This window comes from Rhamphochromis sp. 'chilingali' (assembly GCF_963969265.1).
Source record: "Rhamphochromis sp. 'chilingali' genome assembly, chromosome: 13".
In the NCBI taxonomy this organism is placed as follows: Eukaryota; Metazoa; Chordata; class Actinopteri; order Cichliformes; family Cichlidae; genus Rhamphochromis; species Rhamphochromis sp. 'chilingali'.
In genome coordinates this window covers 24383439-24404443 of record NC_137940.1, presented here as the reverse complement: position 1 = coordinate 24404443, position 21005 = coordinate 24383439, and the positions used below count along the sequence as shown (strand labels likewise).

Below are 21005 nucleotides of genomic sequence, written 5' to 3'. Positions count from 1 at the left end.
CTCATGTCAGTAAAACAACTCTTGGTAATCAGCTTTTCCATGAGTGCATGGAGTTAATCAGTGTATTTAATCTTACCTGTCAGTGGTATTATGTCATTGACATGTGAATGACCAGTTGTACACCCTTTTATTTTAAAAAGATTTGGTGTCTGAATACCTTATCCATTAGACCTGAACATCAATAACTTTTTTTTTAAGCTTGATGTATGGACGGTCACACTGCAGTTGTATACTTGGCTCAATAGCACTGATACTAAACCACTGCAGTGATTAAGATATTTTATGCTAAATATATTATCCATGATATTAGCATAAGTTTGTAGTTTGTTGGATTATCTGTCCTTAGTGCAACTGCTTGATTGGGATAACTGTTACAGGGCCATAGTTATTTCAAATAAATGCAACCCCAGTGTCTCAGCTTTAACATATGTTTGGTATGTTCACTGTGAGAAATATGGGTTTGAGATTTGTAAATCATTGCTTTTTTTTTTTCTTCACTTTTACATTTTACACAATGTCTCAGCTTTCTTGGAGTTGGGTTTGTACGTATTGTTGATGACAGAGTACTTCTTTAACAAGGGGTTGTGTATTAAGGAATAGCTCTGTAGGGCAGGAAGGTAAGAAAATGGGTGCACTTTTGTAATTGTTTGCATAGACTGTAAAGTCGGGCTCCCCTGATACTTTAAATGGTATGGTACAGTGTTGCAAGTGGAATGGCATCTCTCTATGCAGAAACATCTCCTTTCCCAGTGGTTCACAGGGGGCGTCATCAAAAGCTTTTGTGAAAGATCGTGCAAGTAAAAACACAGGTCTTTCCAGTTTTTCTTCATGTAACCACTCTTCATTCGTCCTCATGGATTACTAAATGTTCTCCCTCTGGTTCCAGTATGTTTGAATAGCGATGTAGAATATGTTTATATCAATGTTTCAGTGCTTTAGCTACACAGTGAAGAAAGTGCTTCTCATCAGCAAATTACTCAGACATTTTAAGGTTTGAAAGGGGCTCCTCAATGCAATACTTTGGCAGCCAGTGATGCACCAGCCCATCAAATAAGATGTTTTTTGTTTTTTCTAATAAGTATTATTTTCTAATAAGTATTATTTCCCTGTCTGTTAATGGTACCAGAGGAAGAATATCATCACAGAAACCTGTTTTTGAATATAAGTTGATTAAAGGAAAAAGATAAATTGAATGCCTAAGCTGAGCTTTGTTCATTCCTTTTCCAACCTCGTGTTTTTGCTCCAATCAGACATATTATTAATGTACGTTTTAAAATTCAGTGTGTCACCTTGGCTGACAGTTTTGTTGTGCTTTTTGACCCAGACGTCAGTAAAGTAGTAAATTAGTGACCAAACTTTAACAGATTTATGTGTGGGAATACAAAAATAAGAGCAAAGCTGTTGGACTCCTAGTGCTTTTGCTGTCATGAGTTGGTTTAGTCCTTTGTAATTGATTATGTTTCAGCACATTTTCTATCTGTTGAATAATCCCATTTTGGCGCAGTTCCTCACATCCCAGGCATTCTGTTACAGCATTGCTGCCAGTATATGCCAACCAAAATGGGAATCTTCAAAGCCTTTGACCTAAATTTGTCGCTATAAGTAGATGTCTAATGTAAAACTTGAGTATGAAAGACTATTTAGAGATAATTGTAGGAGAGCTTTATTTTAGTCAAGACAGAAAAAAATTACTGATGTTAGCAGCTGCAGGCAAGATTTGCTTAGTTTAGCACTCCCGTTCTCACTCTACTGCTCACTTTTTGAAAGTGTCATTAATATTTGCCTCTCCAGGAGCGTAATGGCAATCTGGCAGTCTTGTGATTCAGTCACTGAGAATAACGATATCCTTGAGTTAACCAGCTACAACTTAGATTTCCATTTGGTGAAATTTACTTTTATTCTGGGAATTGAATACAGAACTTTCCCAACAGCTCGGCTTTTGTTTTTCTTCCTACTTTTTTGGTTTCTCCCTCTGTGTCATCATATTGTATCCTTTTTAGCAGCTTTATAAATTAATCCACAGCAGTGGGTTTGTATTCCACAGGGATTAGTTGTATTGCAGAGCTGCTCCATTTCTGACGGAAGAATCCCTAAACCAGGCTACCATAATGAACTTATCCAAGTTTAATTATGTATCTACAGTATGTATGGCGTTTGTTTCTGTTTTTTCTCAAAATTAGTGCAGTGCCCCGTTCAAAGTGCTGCCTTTATTCAGAACAGGCTCGCAGCATCTGAGATTTGTGGCGAGAGGAATGGTGGTAAAATGGATAAATGATTTGGGTTGCTAACACCCACTCTGCTTGAGCCAACACTGCACTTATTGGTTCCTGTGAGTTAGAGGGACCATTTCAAGCAATGGAAAGACAGACACTAGCAATTAAGTGTTTAAATTTTCATATTGTGATTATTTTCTTATCACAAATATCAATATTTATCACAGCTATCGGTTTTGTTACTTGCTGTGAAAATGTGCTGAAAGTATATTAAAACAAACTGAAATTGTCTTAACAAATGTTATATTGATTGAGGGTTATAAACAAAAAAAGACCACCACTGAATATGAACAATTTAGTTTTGACTGTGGTTTTCTTCCTTTTTATTTGAATAATTTATAGCTCCACGCCTCAGCCAAGCGTGATACAAAGCTTTGTACTGAAAACAAACATCTATACTAGTTTGCATATGAGTAGTTTTAGCGACTTCACACACCTTAAATAATTATCAAGAATCAATGGACACAACACTGGAAGGTTTTTCTTGTTTTTGTTTTTTGAAGCAGGGTAATCACACATGTTGTTTTTTGTTGGTTTTTTTTTTTTTGTGAGATTTCTTGCCTTTGGTTAACAATTTTGTTTTTGTTCATTGTAGGTGGCAAATCTGGCATGCTCCATTTCCAACAATGAGGAAGGGGTAAAACTGGTCCGTATGGCTGCATCTCAACTAGAAAGTCTTTGCCCCCAGGTATGTTTGCCCCCAGCTGTCACCCAGCTCAGGTCTTGGAGCACATCCAAAAGTCAATAAATTTAATTGCAAGCACATACTGTCTTCAGCAAACAACAGTTGAAATCTGTTTACGTCTCTAACCTCCCTTTTGTGTTTGTGTGTGTGTGTGTGTGTGTGTGTGTGTGTGCGTGCGCGCGCGTGTGTGTGTGTGTGCGCGCGCGCAAAAATAACAAGTTTGTTTTGCGTGTGTGCGCGCGCGCAAAAATAACAAGTTTGTTTTGCTTGTCAATCTTTTGACCATTGAGTCCATTTTTTCCACACACCTGCTGCTAACGCTCTTTTTAAGCTCATCTAATGAGTCCCATTCATCCTGAGCTATGATATCCACAGATGTTTCTTAGTCCAAAACAAACAATCTATTATTTTTGCCCTAGTCAGTATCTAAAAACACTCCCTGTAATCACCTCTAGAAATTAATTTTCTTCCTAATTCAATCCTAACATTGAGCTAGGGAATGGGGTCTTCGTGCAATCAACCTATGCTAATGTTGTGGCTCAAGGCTATGTTGTAATTGAGCTTTAATGGTTGTAATTGGGTGATTACAGGTGATTAATGCAGCGTTAGCCCTCGCTGCCAAGCCCAACAGTAAGGTGGCCCAGGACAATATGGATTTGTTCAAGGAGCAGTGGGAGAAGCAGGTTCGTGTCCTCACTGATGCTGTTGATGACATAACCTCCATTGATGACTTCCTTTGTGTGTCTGGTAAGTCTTGTTCATTTGCATGTCATAGCCATGAGGAAACAAAATAAGTTTTTCCAAATAGTTGTAATGGTCTGGATTTTATTATTCGTGATGCTTATAGACTAAACGCAGTGCATAACGGAGGAAAAACCTTTTTATACGGTCTGTGGTAGTAGTGTTTCCTCGTGAGTGGCAGTCACGCTGTACACTTCTCAGATATATATATATATATCTGACGTGGCCTTAGCAAAATGTTTAAACGTAGAAGACCATATTTGTCACCATTATCCACACAACAGAGTGATTGAGATTGTAGTGCAGTACTAACCACTGTTATTTGATTTAAAATATAATGTATGTATGTAAGATGCATAAGCCATCTTAATTCTCCCTTTGTCCAACAACAAGCATCGGTTCACTCTCCAAGGTATCATTATGCGCTATAGAGAAAAACCCAGAAGCATGAACAGAACTACATCTATATTTGACATCCTGTCATGTATGTTGAAGCACACAAATGGTTTAGAGTCCTCATTAAGCATTAAGCAGAGTGGCTTCTCTGACCTCCAGCCAAGGACAGACTGTAATTTACACAGTGGACATTTGCATTTTATAGGCGGCTCATTAATAAGTATTCTAAGAATTGGTTTTCAAACCCATACCTTCCAACAAACGCATATTATGTATTTGAGTTTTTCAGTGGCTTTTAATTTCAGGACTAACTCAGGAATGAGAATTTCCTAATAATTTTTTTTTAGACTGTCACATTATGTGTCATATTATACTGTAGTCGTTTTGATTAAAATAAAAAAAAGTGTGGGTGTGTGTGGAGAGGTCTGACTGTCCGTCCGGGCTGTACACTAATAATTTCACACTGCTTTATGTCCCCAGAGAACCACATCCTGGAGGATGTGAATAAGTGTGTCATTGCTCTGCAAGAGAAAGATGTTGATGGTTTGGACCGTACCGCCGGGGCTATTCGAGGCCGTGCTGCCAGAGTTGTCCATGTGGTTACTTCAGAGATGGACAATTATGAACCTGGAGTCTACACAGAGAAGGTTTTGGAGGCAACAAAGCTCCTTACTGATACAGGTACCACAGAAACAAATAAGTTTACTACTAAATAAATTTAGACAAATACTGAGAGGGTAGACACGGTAACACTTGCTAATGTAGGTTACTCAAAGTTAAATGAGAAGGCAGTGGGTCCATGGGCATGGATGGCGTCATGGTTGCTGTGTCCATATTTTATATACATTGTGTGGTTAACACTTATACCGTATTTTCCGCACTATAAGGTGCACTTAAAATCCTTTAATGTTCTCAACTCGGCAGTGTGCCTTATCTGGTGCAGCTTATCTATGAATTCTGGCTGTTTACTGACTTCGAGCCGGTTTTATGTGGTACACGCCGCTCAAAAATCTGTCAATGTTTTAGTAGGACTTTGCTGAGCTACGAAGCCGCACCGCTTGATGGATTGTCTGAGCGTTATGGCTACCGTATTCCGCGTCAGGCCCCAAAGTCAAACGAACACTGTAAATTCTTTCTTCTTTAATAAAATGATCAGTGTTGCTGCTTTACCAGGTGTAACAATTAAGTTTAACATCCAGGCATCCATGAAAACAGAATATATTAAATTTAACGGAGTTAGAAGTTAGCAGAAAGTTAGCTCGCTAGTTTTGCTAGTTAACTAAACACGATATATCATGTTCTGACTGAGAGATTTCTAGCGACACATTTATGTTAGCATACCAAAGCATAACACAGTGAACCTGGAGAATGAACACTAACTTTTTTCCACTTGATAAAAGTTCCCAATGTGGTTTTTTTGACAAATGCAATTGCATGGAAAATTACTGTAAACGGACCAAACTTCAGTAGGGGAGAACAACTGAGATAATCCAGCCACAATATGAGGTTAGTCATTAATATAAGAACCTCTATTAGTCCCACACGTGGGGAATTTGTTTTGTTACAGCAGAAAGTGGACAGTGCAAAGTTACATAGCAAAAGTTAGAAAAACACTGGAACAACATACTGTTGTTCCAGTGTTTATAGAGCAGCTACCAGCGAATTCAACATTAATGAATCAATTGTAAGGAAGTGGAGGAAGCAAGAGGAATGAGTTGAGTAAAGTTTGACTTATCTGACTGTTTTGTTTCGATTAATGCGCCTTATAATCCAGTGCGCCTTATGTATGAAAACAGACCCATTTCTCGACAGTGGGCCTTATAATCCTGTGCACCTTATGGTCCGAAAAATATGGTATTTATGATCTACTTACATGGACTGACACACTAGGGGCCATAATGGCATGAGCGTGATAGTCTTTCTTTGATGTCTGTCTTGTTTTTGTGTAAAAACGGTTGACAAGAGTATAAAAAGATTAACTACTAAAGGGCTTTAAGATAATAGGGTCCCCCAGTTAAGCTCTTGCAGACTAGGAGAATCTGTAGATCACAAGTTTGTTTGTTTGTTCTTTCCTAAGATTTTATTTTTATTTTGAGAATAGCTTTAGTTGCTTTCAAGAATGAGCTTATTTTGGTTATGCTTATATATTTATTATAGGTGGTGGTAGTACTAGTACAATACAAACGCAGCACTTTTTACAAACAGAACCAGAGGTATGCATGTTTAGACAGGTTGTCTGTAATGTGGTGCACTGTACTGTTGGAGTATTTGTGTACAAATTAGTAGTCATACACATGTATAAAGAATTTCCTTTAATTTAATTTGATCAAAAAGCCTCTAAAATCTTTACTTTTTATTTTTAAAAAGGTGGAGAGACCCTGCTCCATCCACTTTATCTTTGGTACATTGCCTGGTGCTAAAACCACACTAGTATCTGCCTGCAAAGTTGTTTCTCAGAAGTCTGCCCTTTATTTGATTTGTCTTTGCTTTGGATGTTTTTGAGCATTTGAGTGCTGGTGGCATTTTAAAAGGCAACTTGTATGAATCTAGAATTGGCTTGTGAAATGCAATTTTCTGTTGAATGAGCCTGAGACATTTTGAGCTCTTCCACAATTCATTATGGTGCATTGTGTGATATGGTCTCTCACACAGCTTGCATTACTAGTCAGTATGACATGACGGTCACTGTTAACCCTTCAGTAGTATTCTGTTTTAATCCAAATTATGACGTAATCAATCTGTCATAGGTTCAAAGACTGAGTCATATTACAGTTCCTTCCACCTGTGCTATTATATTGCAGTTTAATGTGTGGAGGTTTTTTGTCCTTCAAAGGACAAATTCCAAAAAATATTTTGCAATGCAATAGAGAGAGGGGGGACAATATTCACCAGGGCAAAAAAAACTTTATTAGCCTCTATTTTCAGTTTGTCTGAATGTTGAGGTGCATTTATACAATGTTTTCCACCAGTTAGTAAGAATGTTTAAAGTTCATTATCTATGGATTCACTAACAATACAGTTATTTATTAACACTTTTTTTTTTTTTTTTTTTTAAATGGGAACTTACTTGAAAGAGTCAGTTGTGATAGTTTAAGGAGAGTAATCACTGTGACTGAAAAAGCCTGGAGGTTGTAAACACAAAACCAAATCTGCTTTTTAATCCTGCTGCTCCCTCCCTCAACATTTGCATCTTGACACCCATGATGTTCTCATGAAGTTGCAGCAAAATGCAACTCTCTTAATGCAGTGCTTTAAGTGGTGTCTATGCCTATGTCCTGGTGAGTCCTCCAGAGCATTCTGTGCATTCATTTAAGGCATTGAGTAGACACCAGTGCAAATTTCATTAGGTTTAATATAACACTTTGTAATTATGAATTCTGACACCACTATCTTCGTTTGCATTTAATTTTAATTCAACATCAGACCAGAACTATTGTTCAATATTATCACTGGGGCGATTGATACTGATAAGTCGATTAATGTAATTTCCTTACTAGACTAACAGTATGTGTCAAGTAGCTTTATAACCCAAGTTACACTGAGAGAAATGTGATGGATGTAAAATGAAAAATAGGCCCAAGGTAAATTACTCTGATATAAGGATAAATATTTACAGAAGTGTATCTAACAACATTGTCAGTTCTGCTTATGGAACGCTATCTGATCAGTTTTTACTGTAGGAAAAAAAGACCTACAGAGGTTTTCAGCATCAATACAGCTGCTTTATTATTTGTTTCTGACAGTACAGAAACGGTAGAAATGAGGCTTACATGTTAGTGAGTTGTGTACGGTTTACACTGCCGACACAATTCATTCAACATACAGCTGTCAGGAAAAGCCACATCAGATTGATAAAGGAACTGATCAACTTCATCTCTGCTTCCTGTAGTCATGCCACGGTTTACAGAGCAAGTGGAGTCTGCAGTGGAAGCCTTGAGTGCAAACCCCTCACAGCCTGTGGATGAGAACGAATTCATTGATGCATCGCGCCTGGTGTATGATGGCATTCGTGACATCCGTAAGGCTGTCCTCATGATCAGAGTGAGTTGCACAGTTTTGTTTTTGTTTGCATGTTTTTTTTTCTTTCTTTTTTTTAAATCGAATTTATTATTTCTAATGCAAAGTAAGGCTTCATATTGTCATCTATTTTTCTCTTTCAAATTGTGACAGTGAGAGTTCTGACGGAGGATTTTTGATGTGGTTTTTAACAGCTTTTGAACAGAAGTCATATGCTTGGAGTTGCTCTATTGTTGCCATATGAGTAGTAATATCCAGATTAGCTTTTTATCTATAATTGTGAGAACCTGTACACATGCAGTCTTGGGAACCTATGATTAACTTGTCTCAGGCAGTGGCCAACCTAATTGACCAGACTTGCAATTTAGAATTAGAATTAGAATTCAACTTTATTGTCATTGCACAGGTACAGGGCAACGAAATGCAGTTTGCATCCATCCAGAAGTGCTTAGTGATATAGATATATTACAATATATATTAGCAATAATATAGATATGTAAGTATATTACAGAAATGGGTCTATTATGGTATGTTATAATGTACACGGTATGAAGTATGTTGTGAATATTCTATAACTATAAGTATGTACAGGCTGTAGTGAGTACAAGCTATGTACAGGATATGGACAGGATATAAATATGAAAAACTATACAGAATATGAAATAAATAACTTTACAGGAATCTGAGATATACAGCTATACAGAAATGGGAACTATGCAAGTTGTAAACAGTTGTAGGGTTAAAAATTATCGTATGTACAGAATGATTATTACAGAGCTATACAGTTATACAATTTCGGATAACAATGGGTTTAGTTGTCTGTGGCATAATGCCTTTTAGTTGTGTCCCATGGATGAAGAAAACATTTCCATCAGGGTAAAACGTTTCATCATAGGATCACTAAGAACAGTTTGGGCATTCAATCACAAATGGACTCAATCCATATTTCCTCTAAAATGAAGAAAAGTGAAGGGGGGAAACCCACACAGCCTGTAGGAAATAAGATTCTGGGGGAAAGTTTTTTTTTGTTTTTTTTTGTCTTTCAACATATTACCCCCTGTAGCTAAAGTACCTGAAACTGCCAAATTTGATTTCTCAGTAGGGAGCAAATTTCTTTAAACCACTTGTCATGTTTAACAGTACCAAATTATGTATTTATCACACTAAGATACAAAGTGCTGGTTGCTGTCTTCTATTATTTTCAACACTTTTTTAAAATTGAAAACACTAGCCTTGAGAGCACATTTTGTTTTGACAGTGGTCCTTAACTCTTATTAATAATCCTGCTCAACCACAAACAAAAAAGCAATAACAAATGAAAAGAGGAACATTATCCTGCTTTTGCATTTTAATAAGTGAATGATTTAAGATGGAGGGTTTAATTGGCTTTCCTTAATTGAATTGCAGGCCAAAGAACTATATTTTAAGACTAATTTCCATCTGCCCTAGCTCCACTCTTCTTACCCTTTTTGTTTCAGACCCAGCGGTGAACATTGGGCTTATGGTTTGGGCTGAACACTACCTGGTAGATTTGTGGGCAGGTGTAATTTGGCGTGTGTGACTGTTAACGGGACTTATTAAGCAGCTTTGCTCATAATGTATCTGTTAGCTTTATTCTACCTTTAAGTGCCAGCTGGAGAGACTGATGAGATTGAACCTTCACCCACCACTTTCTAGAGAAGGCAAAGGAAAAAAATGGATTAGTGTTATCTCTGCATTTATGTTATTTCAAGCAGCATCTACACAGCACACTCTTTAATCTTAGTCTTAATTACTGTTTGTTATAATAAGATTAAAGGCGTATCAAAAGCATTGATCTAGACTGATTCAATTGCAGGCTAAACTGTCATTCAAGGGTTTTTCTGTGGGCACGTTCAATTCTGAGTCCAAAGAAATATGAAATCCTCCTAACAGCTGCGCTGAGATGGCCACGAGACAGCTTCTCTTCAGGGCATGTCCACTCACATGTACAAACCCACCCTCTTGCTGTCTTTCTAAAAATCCCCACATGCAAGGCCCTAGTCTTAAATCAAAACAGACAAGAGTGTGGTTGGGGCTGCTTAAGATAGACTCATCTTTAACCTCTATAAGTAGTGCACAGACAGTCTGTTAGATGTCCCTTGAATATTTGACAGGCAGACAGACCCCTCTCCCAACCTCCAGTGACATCAGAGAATATGCCTCCTAGACATGAAACGGTCTCGAAGTCAGCGAGCCACTGACAGTTAGATACAGAGGGCAGCTGTTACCGTATGATTTGTGCGGTGCATCACAGCCCAAGGTGATTTTGCTGCCTCTGTCCTAAAAGAAGAAAAAATTGTCTCGACCCACAGAGGCTATGAGCAGAATGTCACAAAAAGAATAAAACTGGGGTTATTTCAGTGTTGAACTGTCTCATTCATATTTACAACAGGAGGGAAAAAAATTCTGGTTAAGGCTATGTCTGTTTTCCAGCTCTGTCATAATGCTATAATTTCACCTCTTGCCCTGTACACTTGTAATTATTGCATTTCAGATATCATCTGTACATGTATGCGTCATGAAGGCGTTACAGGTGACATGGATAATTGCAGCTTTCAGACACGGTAGAAATACAGAGAATTATCACCTAAAAACCTGATTAACATATTTTCCCACAATGTGGAAAAAGTGGGTTTTAACTTCATTTACCTTGACAGCAGGTTTTCAATATGTTGTCTTTTTTTAGACTGCAGGCTATTGTTGTCACTTCTCACAGTAGTTTCCCACTGGGTGCCCACCATGAGTTATGATTTCTGAGCCTCCCACGTTCACAGGTTATCTGTTGCACAGGCCGCAGCAGGTGATATCTCTGCCCCACTGAACAGCATTGTCTGAGTTGAAAGCGATGCCGATGAGTCACTACAGCTTTTGTATCTGAAACCATACCCATATTCCCTTGAGTACAAGAACATCTCTACATTCCCTAAAGCAGAGTAAGATTGTTCAGAGACTTTCAACTATTTTTTCATTACAGAAAGGAGGTAGTGAGAAAGCCGGATAAGCACAAGCCAGGGCGTCTGCATCCTAATGTCCCTTTATCTGTCCACATCATCTCCCCTGTTCCTACATATCAACTAACTTTTGCCTATCACTTAATATTGTATCTTGCCTGAAGCATAACCGGCAAAGATAAAGTTCATTTTATATATTAATAATATGGCAAATTGTTCCCTGTGGCTTGTTTTGCATTCAGGGCAAGAGGTAAAGGATCTGAGATGAAGTGGCAAAATTCTGGAAAAACACAATTCATGCCTCACTCGCCTTTCTGCAGATAGCGACAGATGGGCCTCTAAAGTGTTTTGCTCCCAATATGTTTCGTACCAGCTCATACCTTCATTTTCCCTCTCAAGATGCACAGGCAGCACATTACACTTGATTTACAAATTCATTTGGAGTTTACAGTTTCTCTACCAAGCTGTGGAGAGGGTAGACATTTATCTCATGCTGCCCTGTCTGGCAGCACTAAGGCATTTCTCATAGATGGTAAGCAGTTTTGCTATTTAATAGTGTTCACAATGCTGTAGTATGCCAATATTATTTTATGTTCCCCACTTATGTACAAACAGCTTTTTCTTACCTTATTCCACTTCATCTCCCATTTTTCTTTTCTCCCCTCCTCCTGGACTTTTTTTTTTTTTTTTTTGGGATGTTTGTCTTTCTTTTGACATCTTCTCATGCTCTGTTGTCCTGTTACAGACTCCAGAGGAATTGGATGACTCTGACTTTGAGACTGAAGACTTTGATGTTCGCAGCAGGACCAGTGTGCAGACAGAGGATGACCAGCTTATTGCTGGCCAAAGTGCACGGGTATGTTGTTCAGAGGTTCTGATTCTGTATTTACTCCTCTTCCTCTAAAACGAAGGGTCATCAAATTGCAACAATACTTTGGGAAAAATTGTGAAATATCCCAGAAAGAAACACATCTCAAAAATGTATTTTCCTATGAGAAAATGGGTTGCTTCAGTGTGCGGCTTAACTGTATTTTTACATGGTTAAATATTAGCTGTGATACTGCATATTTCAGTATCACAGTTGAATATTGTCATCCAACTCTATAATATTTTTTTTATATATATATATATATATATATATATATATATATATATATATATATATATATATATATATATATATATATATATATATATATATATATATATATATAAATTTTTTTTTTTTTTTTTTTTTTTTTTAATTTATTTATTTATTTAGGGGTGCAATGATACACAAAATTTTCGGTTCGATACTTTGGTGTCACGGTTCGATATTTTTTCGATACAAAAAAAATGTTCATGCCTTTTTAATTTGTCATTTATTAAAATTATAAATATATATTTTAACTCAAAAGTACAGTTTTTAAATTTAACCCTAACCCTTGTGCGCTTTTTTTATTTTGACAGCGAATGCGCACCTGCGGACCACTTATGTGCAGCCCTGGTTATTTAGCTCGTCATATTGCAGCCACAGAAATTCTTTTGTCCATGAAACCATAAAGCTGCACTTTCTTTTTGCCTTATAGTCTGATTTGTCATAACTTCTCCGTTTTGTGGTAAGCTTTTCTTTGGCTGTCACTTCTTCACCCTGACCTGTCTTATTTGGCTCAGAAGAAATGAAATATATATCCTCCTGCTTTTACACACGCACTCACATAAGCTCAGCGATTCTCTGCGCGATCAACCTCTCACATGTTTAAGCTTGCTGCGGGAGATTTCACTTGTCATGTTTGCATAGTGAGCTAACGATTAATAAGACTATGTCAGAGGAATTGGTGCACAAATTTTCATCACTCACAGATCAGTGCTGTCGCTCTCTATACACAGTTCGCGCGATTGCAAAGTGAAAGCAAAAAAACAAGCGCAAATTCAAACGCGACTTCAATATGTCACATATTGACAGTGGCTCACCGATGCCAATGACATAATTACCCAGCTACATTTCTGAAAGAATGCAAAAGCATTGACATATATTTTTCTTCCTACAATAGCCCGACGGGCAGGGCAGAGATAGATTTTGGTAGCCCGACTGAAAAAAATCGCTAGCCCCAGGACGTCGGGCTAGCGATATTGCAAGCCCTGTATCTGATTGAGGAATCACTCATCTTTGGAAAAGAGAGTTTATTACAGAGAAATGTCTCTTTCCAAAATAAAAGCTATACTATCCGCTTCTTCTGGGCTATATTCTCAGCAGCATAAGGAGAATCATGTGCTAACAGCTGTCTAAATGACTCGGCTAAAGTTAGTAGCATGCTTGTTGTTTTTGTCTTTGCACTAGGATGATGTCGGCGTAAATGTGCAGTCATATTCGTTGTGTTCCCACTAGTGATTTCAGGTTAATCTCGTTGAAATGACCTTAACGCCACAACACGGCAAATCTCCGTTAACGAGCTACCGCCGATCGCCCCGTGCATGGGGCTAGACGGCCAACACGTTAACGAGCTAACTGCGCTAACACACTAGCTCCCACCCATGTAATTGAGCATTGCATGGCACATCCAACATACTGTTTTACTTTAGTCCATGACTCGCTTACCTTCAGGGTCATACGTCACATGAAAACCAAAATAATTCCAAACGCCAGATCTGGAGAGCTTAACTTCTGTCTTGCTAGCTTGCCCTGCGCTCTTCCTTCTGACTATGCTGTCTGTGTTGAGCACTCAGTGGATCTGCGCTCGACAGTGCAGCCTAGGCGGAGTAGTCGAACGCAGATTCACTGAGCGCTCAACACACAGCATCGTCAGAAGGAAAGTTGATAAAATAAATTACAAATGTTGTATTGTTCGATACATATGCGTACCGAAGCGAAAGCACTGTATCGAACGGTTCAATATCGATACGAATATCGTTGCACCCCTAATATATGTGTGTGTGTGTGTGTGTGTGTGTGTGTGTGTGTGTGTGTGTGTGTGGTAGGTTTAAAAATATACTTGATGAGACAAATATCACTTGACTGGTGCAATAACATCAATTGGAATAGTTTATTTGAAGAGCAATTTTATATCTCTAATGAAATTTGAAGATGAGAAAAGTAGAACCAATACATTAGTCTTTCTATATTTGCAGGAAATATTTAGTCTTTTTTAACAGTATTCTAATATTAATGCTGTCCCAGCCATTGTTTATTTTTCAAACACTTCACCCACGTACTTGGTGATGATGGCTTGTCTTCTCAATAGCTCAAGTTATGGGGGGAAAAAGGTTTAACCATATAGAGCTCTTATATTCAACTTAAAATGGACTTGTTATGCTTTTACTTACTTTTTCTGTTTCTCAAAGAATGCATGGCTATAGATGAGTAGGACTCTTTTTGGCTAATGCTAAAAGATGAGCTGTTCTATTGATACAGAGCAATGATGGAGGATCAAAACTTTACATGAGTTTTAAGGAAACTGGCATCTTTAAGATATTTTTCTTAATATTTGGCCCCATTAATCTATCATTAAAATGTTATTGAAGAAAAGTGTCATAGTAGCCAAGCAGCTTTTTTTTAAAAAAAATTTTTTTATTCTGAGTCATGCAAGCTCTTGTGCACACGTAAACCTGTTTATAAGCTATATTAATTACCCGAAGACAGTTGATGACTCCAGAATCTTTTGCTCACTCATTTTAGCTGTTTTAAAAATAGAGGTTTTTCACTGCAAATGACCTTTTTAACAGTATTCATGGCAACAGAGACATTCTTCACTTACCTTTAAGCATAGATTGGAAATGTAATAAAAGCAGACAAATATAAAGCTCAGCAACAACACATGTATGCAGATGAGTTGGAATAAATTTTAAATTTTTAAGAAATGATGATAATAAGTCAACTTTGAAGTCAGTACTTTAAAGTTGACTTATTGTGTGAATTATGTCCTCCAGTTTGCTTTCCTTCAGTCATCCATGCCATCTGGCTCTTAGATACCATGTCACAGACGGAACCAGTGAATGTTTGTTGACTGAGCAGTCTGCACTCTGTGAACTACCCAAAAAAGACTGAGCAGCTAGTTATTTTGTTTTCCCTGCGTGGTGTAACACACTGCGAATCCAATCTTTTGTGCCTCTGGACACCAGCTTTGTGTGTTCTTTTGTCATGAGATTACTTCAATACAACATTCACTTGGATAGGACAGAACTGCAGTTCTACAGTATTTGTACTACACACCAAATTTGTTAAATTTAAGGTTAAACTTACTTGTAACTTTATATTTTAAGAATATAGAGAGATTGTACATGTCTTGATCTCAAGAATCCCTCATGGCTCCATTGGTACATTTCAAGTGTTTTTGTTGTTGTTGTTTTTAAATCGCCAAAGATGATCTATTTTGTTAGGTACAGTCTTTCCATCTGTGCACTGCATAAACAGCTCTTTTGAAGCTTATGTGCCTCTAGAGAGAGGGTCCCATTTATCAGCAATAGAATGAACACTTGTGTGATGATATTGGATTTCCTGCTCTTAAGTGTCTGCCTACTTTGGCCTGACAGGCTCATTCACTGAATGGCTGATGTCTGATTGCCTTTTTTGGAAGCTGCCCTCTTACTCTCCAGTCCAAAAGGATGGATAAATATGGTGATAAATACATCTTAACGTGAATAAAGTAGTTGTAACTAACTCCCCTTATACTGGTCTTCAGTGGCCAGAGGTGGTGAGTTCATATTTTTCCAAGATATGTTACATATGACTCACTTGCTCTGAACATAATTTTGAACCCAGCTTTGAATTTTGGGGATGAGAGAACAATATTATTTACTTATTTATTCAGAGGATACTTCAGGCAACCGTTATTCAGGCACATTGCTGAAAAGCAAGTTACACACCAAATAGTGAACAATTATGCATGTGTTTAAATTCTAAATAAAGGGTCACACAGTTGTGTAGGATATCTTGCTGCCTTGATATTCTCAGGCGTGGTTTCGAACAAGACTCACTCATTGATTATGGCCGCCAAACTTATGTTCATGGTATCAGCAACAGTATGTTTGGGTCTAGTTTGCTAACCATCCATGCTTTTCATAAATCTTCCTTCAGGCTATCATGGCTCAGTTGCCCCAGGAGCAGAAGGCAAAGATTGCTGAGCAGGTGGCCAGCTTCCAGGAAGAGAAGAGCAAGCTGGATGCAGAGGTATCCAAGTGGGACGACAGTGGCAATGACATCATTGTGTTGGCCAAGCAGATGTGCATGATCATGATGGAGATGACAGACTTCACCAGGTTAGTGTTAGTGGACTGCTTTAAAGAATACCTTTGATTGGTAATTACTTTCATGTACTTGCACGGGGACAAAATACGTGCTGCATGTCAACTTCCCTCTTGCTCGCATTAATATTCTGTTGTTGTGCACTTCAGGCAAAATGCCTTCCAAGTCAGATTGCATATTTAACTTAAGCCTGTGTCAAATACAATCAGCCAGTAAGCCTACATTTGTTTTCCCAACATTTGCCCATATCTGCACAATGCTGTGCACCTAGTTTAGCAGTACCATTCATGCATCAGTGCCCTTTTCCTTGAGCAGCACTGTTGGTAGGATTTTGTGCTTGATTATTTTTCAGTCCTCCTTTAATCTTAATATGCACAGCCATAAGCAGTGTGTCAGATCTCCCTCTCTCCTGGTACATGAATAAAGCTCTGGAAGTGGGGATTCTCCATCCACAGAGCTGCTCTAAAGTGGCTGTATTCACTCTTGGTAAATGGTTCAAGAGGTGAAGAGCTCAGCAGGGACAGGTGAGACATTTTACACCAAAAAAGAGAGACTACATTTGAGCTATGGGTCTAAGGAAAGTAAAATAAAGACCTGTTAAATGTCATGATTTAATGTTATAAGCTGGTCAGCCACGTGTAATTACTGTCTAAATCAGCATTTTTTGTCAATATGCAAACTACTTGGAAGTGGAAGTGAGCTTGAAGTAAGTAGTAGATTCCCAGTGTTTTGTTTTGTTTTTTTTTACCTGTACACGGTCTTTTTTGTGCACATTTGGGACATGCGTTTTTATGCTATAGATGGTGAATAGTGCCTAAATTTGCTAAACTTCTATGTGCAAACTCTGTATCAGCAGCAAAATGAGAAAAGATTGACCTTAGTGTGTTGAGCCCAGATAGTCTTGTGGACAGATGGTAGCAAATGTAGTTAAACATGGCCTTATCCTGAAATTTTCATCAAGTCTGTTTTAGTGAACCTGTTGACATAAGAGATCTCGCCACTCTTGGCTCTGACTCTGCAGCAACATACACACCTTTGTACAGAAGTAGCAGCCAGTACCCTCCAAAGGCCTCATTAGAAATTTGGCTCTTTTTCAGTTCATCCTGGTCTTTGCCATTTGCTAACAGATTTGTTGGCTTTCACTTCACATCAAAACGCATCAAACCATAAACAACAAATTCAGTGATGAAGTTCTCAGTGCTGCATGTGACAGCTTTCTTTATTGTTGTTTCATTGTTGGATATACAAGTAAGTTCAGGACCTTGAAAATTCACAAAGGATGTGATACTGGCTTTTTCTCTCACCCGCTGATGATAGAAAAGTGTAAATCGTGACCCTTGCCAAGTACACAGTGGGGGCTTGTCCAAAGGGATTACTGATTATGGTTCACCAACATCACCATCTCTACATTACCTTCTAGCTTACAGTGTGAGTGCATTTGTATGTTGGCATGCACAAGTGGACATTTTGACTGGCTGCCTGTATTTGCGTCTGACTATATTTGTATGGCTGTGCCTTTTTTAAATTTTCAAGTGAATTACTCAGAGGACGTTGTGTGTCTAACTCTGAGTCACCTCCGTAATGATGATGAAATGCTGCCTCTCTATCTTAATCTTCTGAATGGGTCAAAGATCCCGTCTCCTTGGCCAAAAAAAGTGAATGCTGGAAAGCTGTAGAGGATTTGAAATACTGACATAACCAGCAATCTGACCAGGGTTAAATAGGAACCAGTCATGTTTGCTTGCAGTACTTCTTATTCATGCAGAGGATTAAGAGAAAATTTTTTACATGACATGCAGATGATACTGCTCATCCTGGACTAAAATCAGTGCTTTTTAGTGAACACGGACAGCCACATGCCTACTTCAGCTTTCATTATTTATCTAACAAATGCATTTTATCATTCGAAAATATTTTAGTTATAAGTTTTCAGCCAAAGATTGACAAAGCTATAATAAAAATAAGCATGACTAATAAATCTTTGAGAATTTGCAGTATGAATGTGAGTGAACATTTGATGAGTTGCTTGGTTTGTAGCCTTTCACCTCTCTTACAGTTTGCAAAATGAAATCACAAAGTCAATTTATTAACCCAGTTAAACTTCAGTGAATGGTAACTCATGGACTATTTTTATGTGAGTAATAAAAGAGAAATGCTGTGTTCTATTAGATAGAAAATGAGGCACCTTCATCAATGTGATGAGCTGCTGACCTTATATGCAATTTCTTTATTTATCCTTTGAATATTTGAATTGAATTTATACATATAAGTCATACTTCTTCCAATTAGCACATTATATCCTCTCTGCTATGTTACTGCCATTTGAAATAAATTGAAAATGATGCTTTACAAATAGTTTTAACAGTCCACATAGTAACTGTGTGGAAGTTGTTCATTTAATCCCATAACTTAGCATTGTGGCTTTTCTTATTTGGCACTGTCAGGGAGTTTGGAATTGACTCTGTGTACGCTTGTCTCACATGCGTCCGTGTATGTGTGCGCGCGGGTTGGTCGACTGAGGGAACACGCATGGTCATTTGTCAGGCAGAATAAATATCTTCACATTATACCTTCAATCTCACATGCAGTGGTAGCACATGGAAGGTCAGTAGTTGGCTAATTCAGCCCGCGTCCAAATTATTGCCCCCACAACCTTGAGCTGGCACAAAGCACTGCCAAGGTTAATGCTGTATGAGGTAATTGATCCAGACCTCCCTCCTGACAAATCTGCAGAGAGTGACTGAGATCCTTGTTGACTCTGCATCGCTTATGGCTGTATGGCAGCTCTCATGAATAAGGCATATGTGTATAGCTTGAGAACATGCAACATATTTGAAAGCCACCTGTCACAGTCTTTTGATGTAGAATGCTTCACATTGACACACGGACAGCTGTGTGGACAGATATGGAAAATGATGCTTTAATTCTTTTGCTTTAAACAATTTTTTTTAAGGAGGACATCATAGGTATATATTCGCAGTATAAAAATGATTACCATGTTTATGTATTCTAATGTGTTTTTTGGGGGCAAACTTCTGTATTATATTACCAACCTACAAATCTTTTTCTAAATATCGTCACAGCACCGTTAGCTCTCTCCAGGGGTTGACTTGTCCCCAGGGAGCTTCCAGTATGTGCACTGACACGTGGCCTTTTCCACTAGGACTCTGGCTTGCTTTACATCAGAGCAGCAGAGGGAGAGCATGAGAAGGGAAGGGTTGGAGATGAGATGAGATGAGAGGAGAGGGAAGAGGAAGCAAGAGAACAGAACACAAAATTCCATCTGTTCTGGGTTGGATGGCTCATTTTTTTAGCCTGAAGAGAGAAGCTTTGAATCCAATTTGTGCCTCTTGCCAACTGTGTCCCAGAGTCCCTTGGGGGGGGCAGAAAAGTGGCAAATGGCTGATAAGCTTTACAGTGGGTCAGGTCAGGGCTGGATTGACCTGTGCTGGGATGGGCTTTGTTTGGCTCAGGACGGGTCAGAAATGGATGTGTAATACTGTGGCAATGACCAAAGGCCTTAAATTGAATTGGATTCCAATTTTGCTGCTTTCAATTCTCTTGCCTTCTCTTCCTGCCTTCTTTGTCTCCAACTTGGATGGGGAAAAAAGAGAGAGAAGTTGGTGTGTGAAAGAAAAACTTGGATACTAATTGATCGCGCAAAAACAAATAAATTGGATTTAAGACTAATTCAGTAGTATGTTGACAACTTTACATGGCAGTGCTGCATGCAGGCGGGCAGACAAACCCTGGAAGAAGTCAGTAAAGTTTCCATTTGAGCAATATTAAAAAGTTATCAACCTGGCTTAAGAATTACCCAATATAAACAAACCCAACCTCAGGGGCTCACAGGCTAGTGTCCTGTTAGTGCTAGTGCCAGGCTCGGATAAATGGGAGGGTTGCATCAGGAATGGTATCCGGTGTGAAGTCTGCCAAATCAAGTATGCTTGTCCATCCAGTGTGACATTCCCTTGGGAAATAAGGGAGTAGTCTAAAGTACTTTGTCCGATAGCCACATTAGCTGTCTTCAAGTTATCATTACGTTAAGGCTTGCAATGGCAAATAATAAAACAACAATGTGGGAGTGTTGCAGCAAATGTAATCAGTTGCGTCCATGTGTAATATAAATGGAGATTGTTAATTTAACAGGGTAACACAATTATTTATTTATTAAAAACTGTTACACTTCTCTAGAAGTGAAGATGAGAAAGTCTTCCAGCAACTAGAGACGAACAGTGGCAGCTTACCGTACCAAGTATGGAGCCAAGTGACCAGAAGCACAGAACTACCTCGGCAACCTAAAAATATTTAACTTATTGCACTATTGCGCAATCTTTATCCAAAAAGTCTCTTGCCCCTGTGTTATCAACCTTTGTCCTGTGTCTTAGCACTGTGATAAACACTTCAAAGTTGCTTAAAAGTTTCTCAGTAGATTTTTCTTATTTTCTGTTGTGATAGAAGGCATGTGGTGCTATATAATCGCCTCTAGACAGTTTATTTCCAAGCAGTTTGTGGAGAAACAAAGTGTTGTCAGTTCATCAGTAAATTTTATGCATATTTTTTCAAGCTAATATGCGTTTTATTAGACTGAACACAAAGGAAAAATGAGTTGAAAACTTGATCTTATAAGAAGTCATGTAGGTGCTACAAGAGTTTGATGGTGCAGTGTTATATTCTTGCTTCTGACCGAAAAAGAGGTC

The 21005-nt window shown here is 38.3% G+C and overlaps 1 protein-coding gene across 1 annotated transcript in view; it reads left to right on the top strand.

The window, feature by feature from the left end:
* Nucleotides 1-21005, top strand: part of ctnna1 (catenin (cadherin-associated protein), alpha 1) — a 78435-nt gene that overhangs the window by 44075 nt on the left and 13355 nt on the right. Inside the window, exons 10-15 of the mRNA XM_080900427.1 lie at nt 2869-2961; nt 3549-3705; nt 4576-4776; nt 7985-8136; nt 11830-11940; nt 16138-16319. Coding sequence (XP_080756553.1) covers nt 2869-2961; nt 3549-3705; nt 4576-4776; nt 7985-8136; nt 11830-11940; nt 16138-16319 — 896 coding nt within the window. The remainder of the gene's footprint in view (nt 1-2868; nt 2962-3548; nt 3706-4575; nt 4777-7984; nt 8137-11829; nt 11941-16137; nt 16320-21005) is intronic.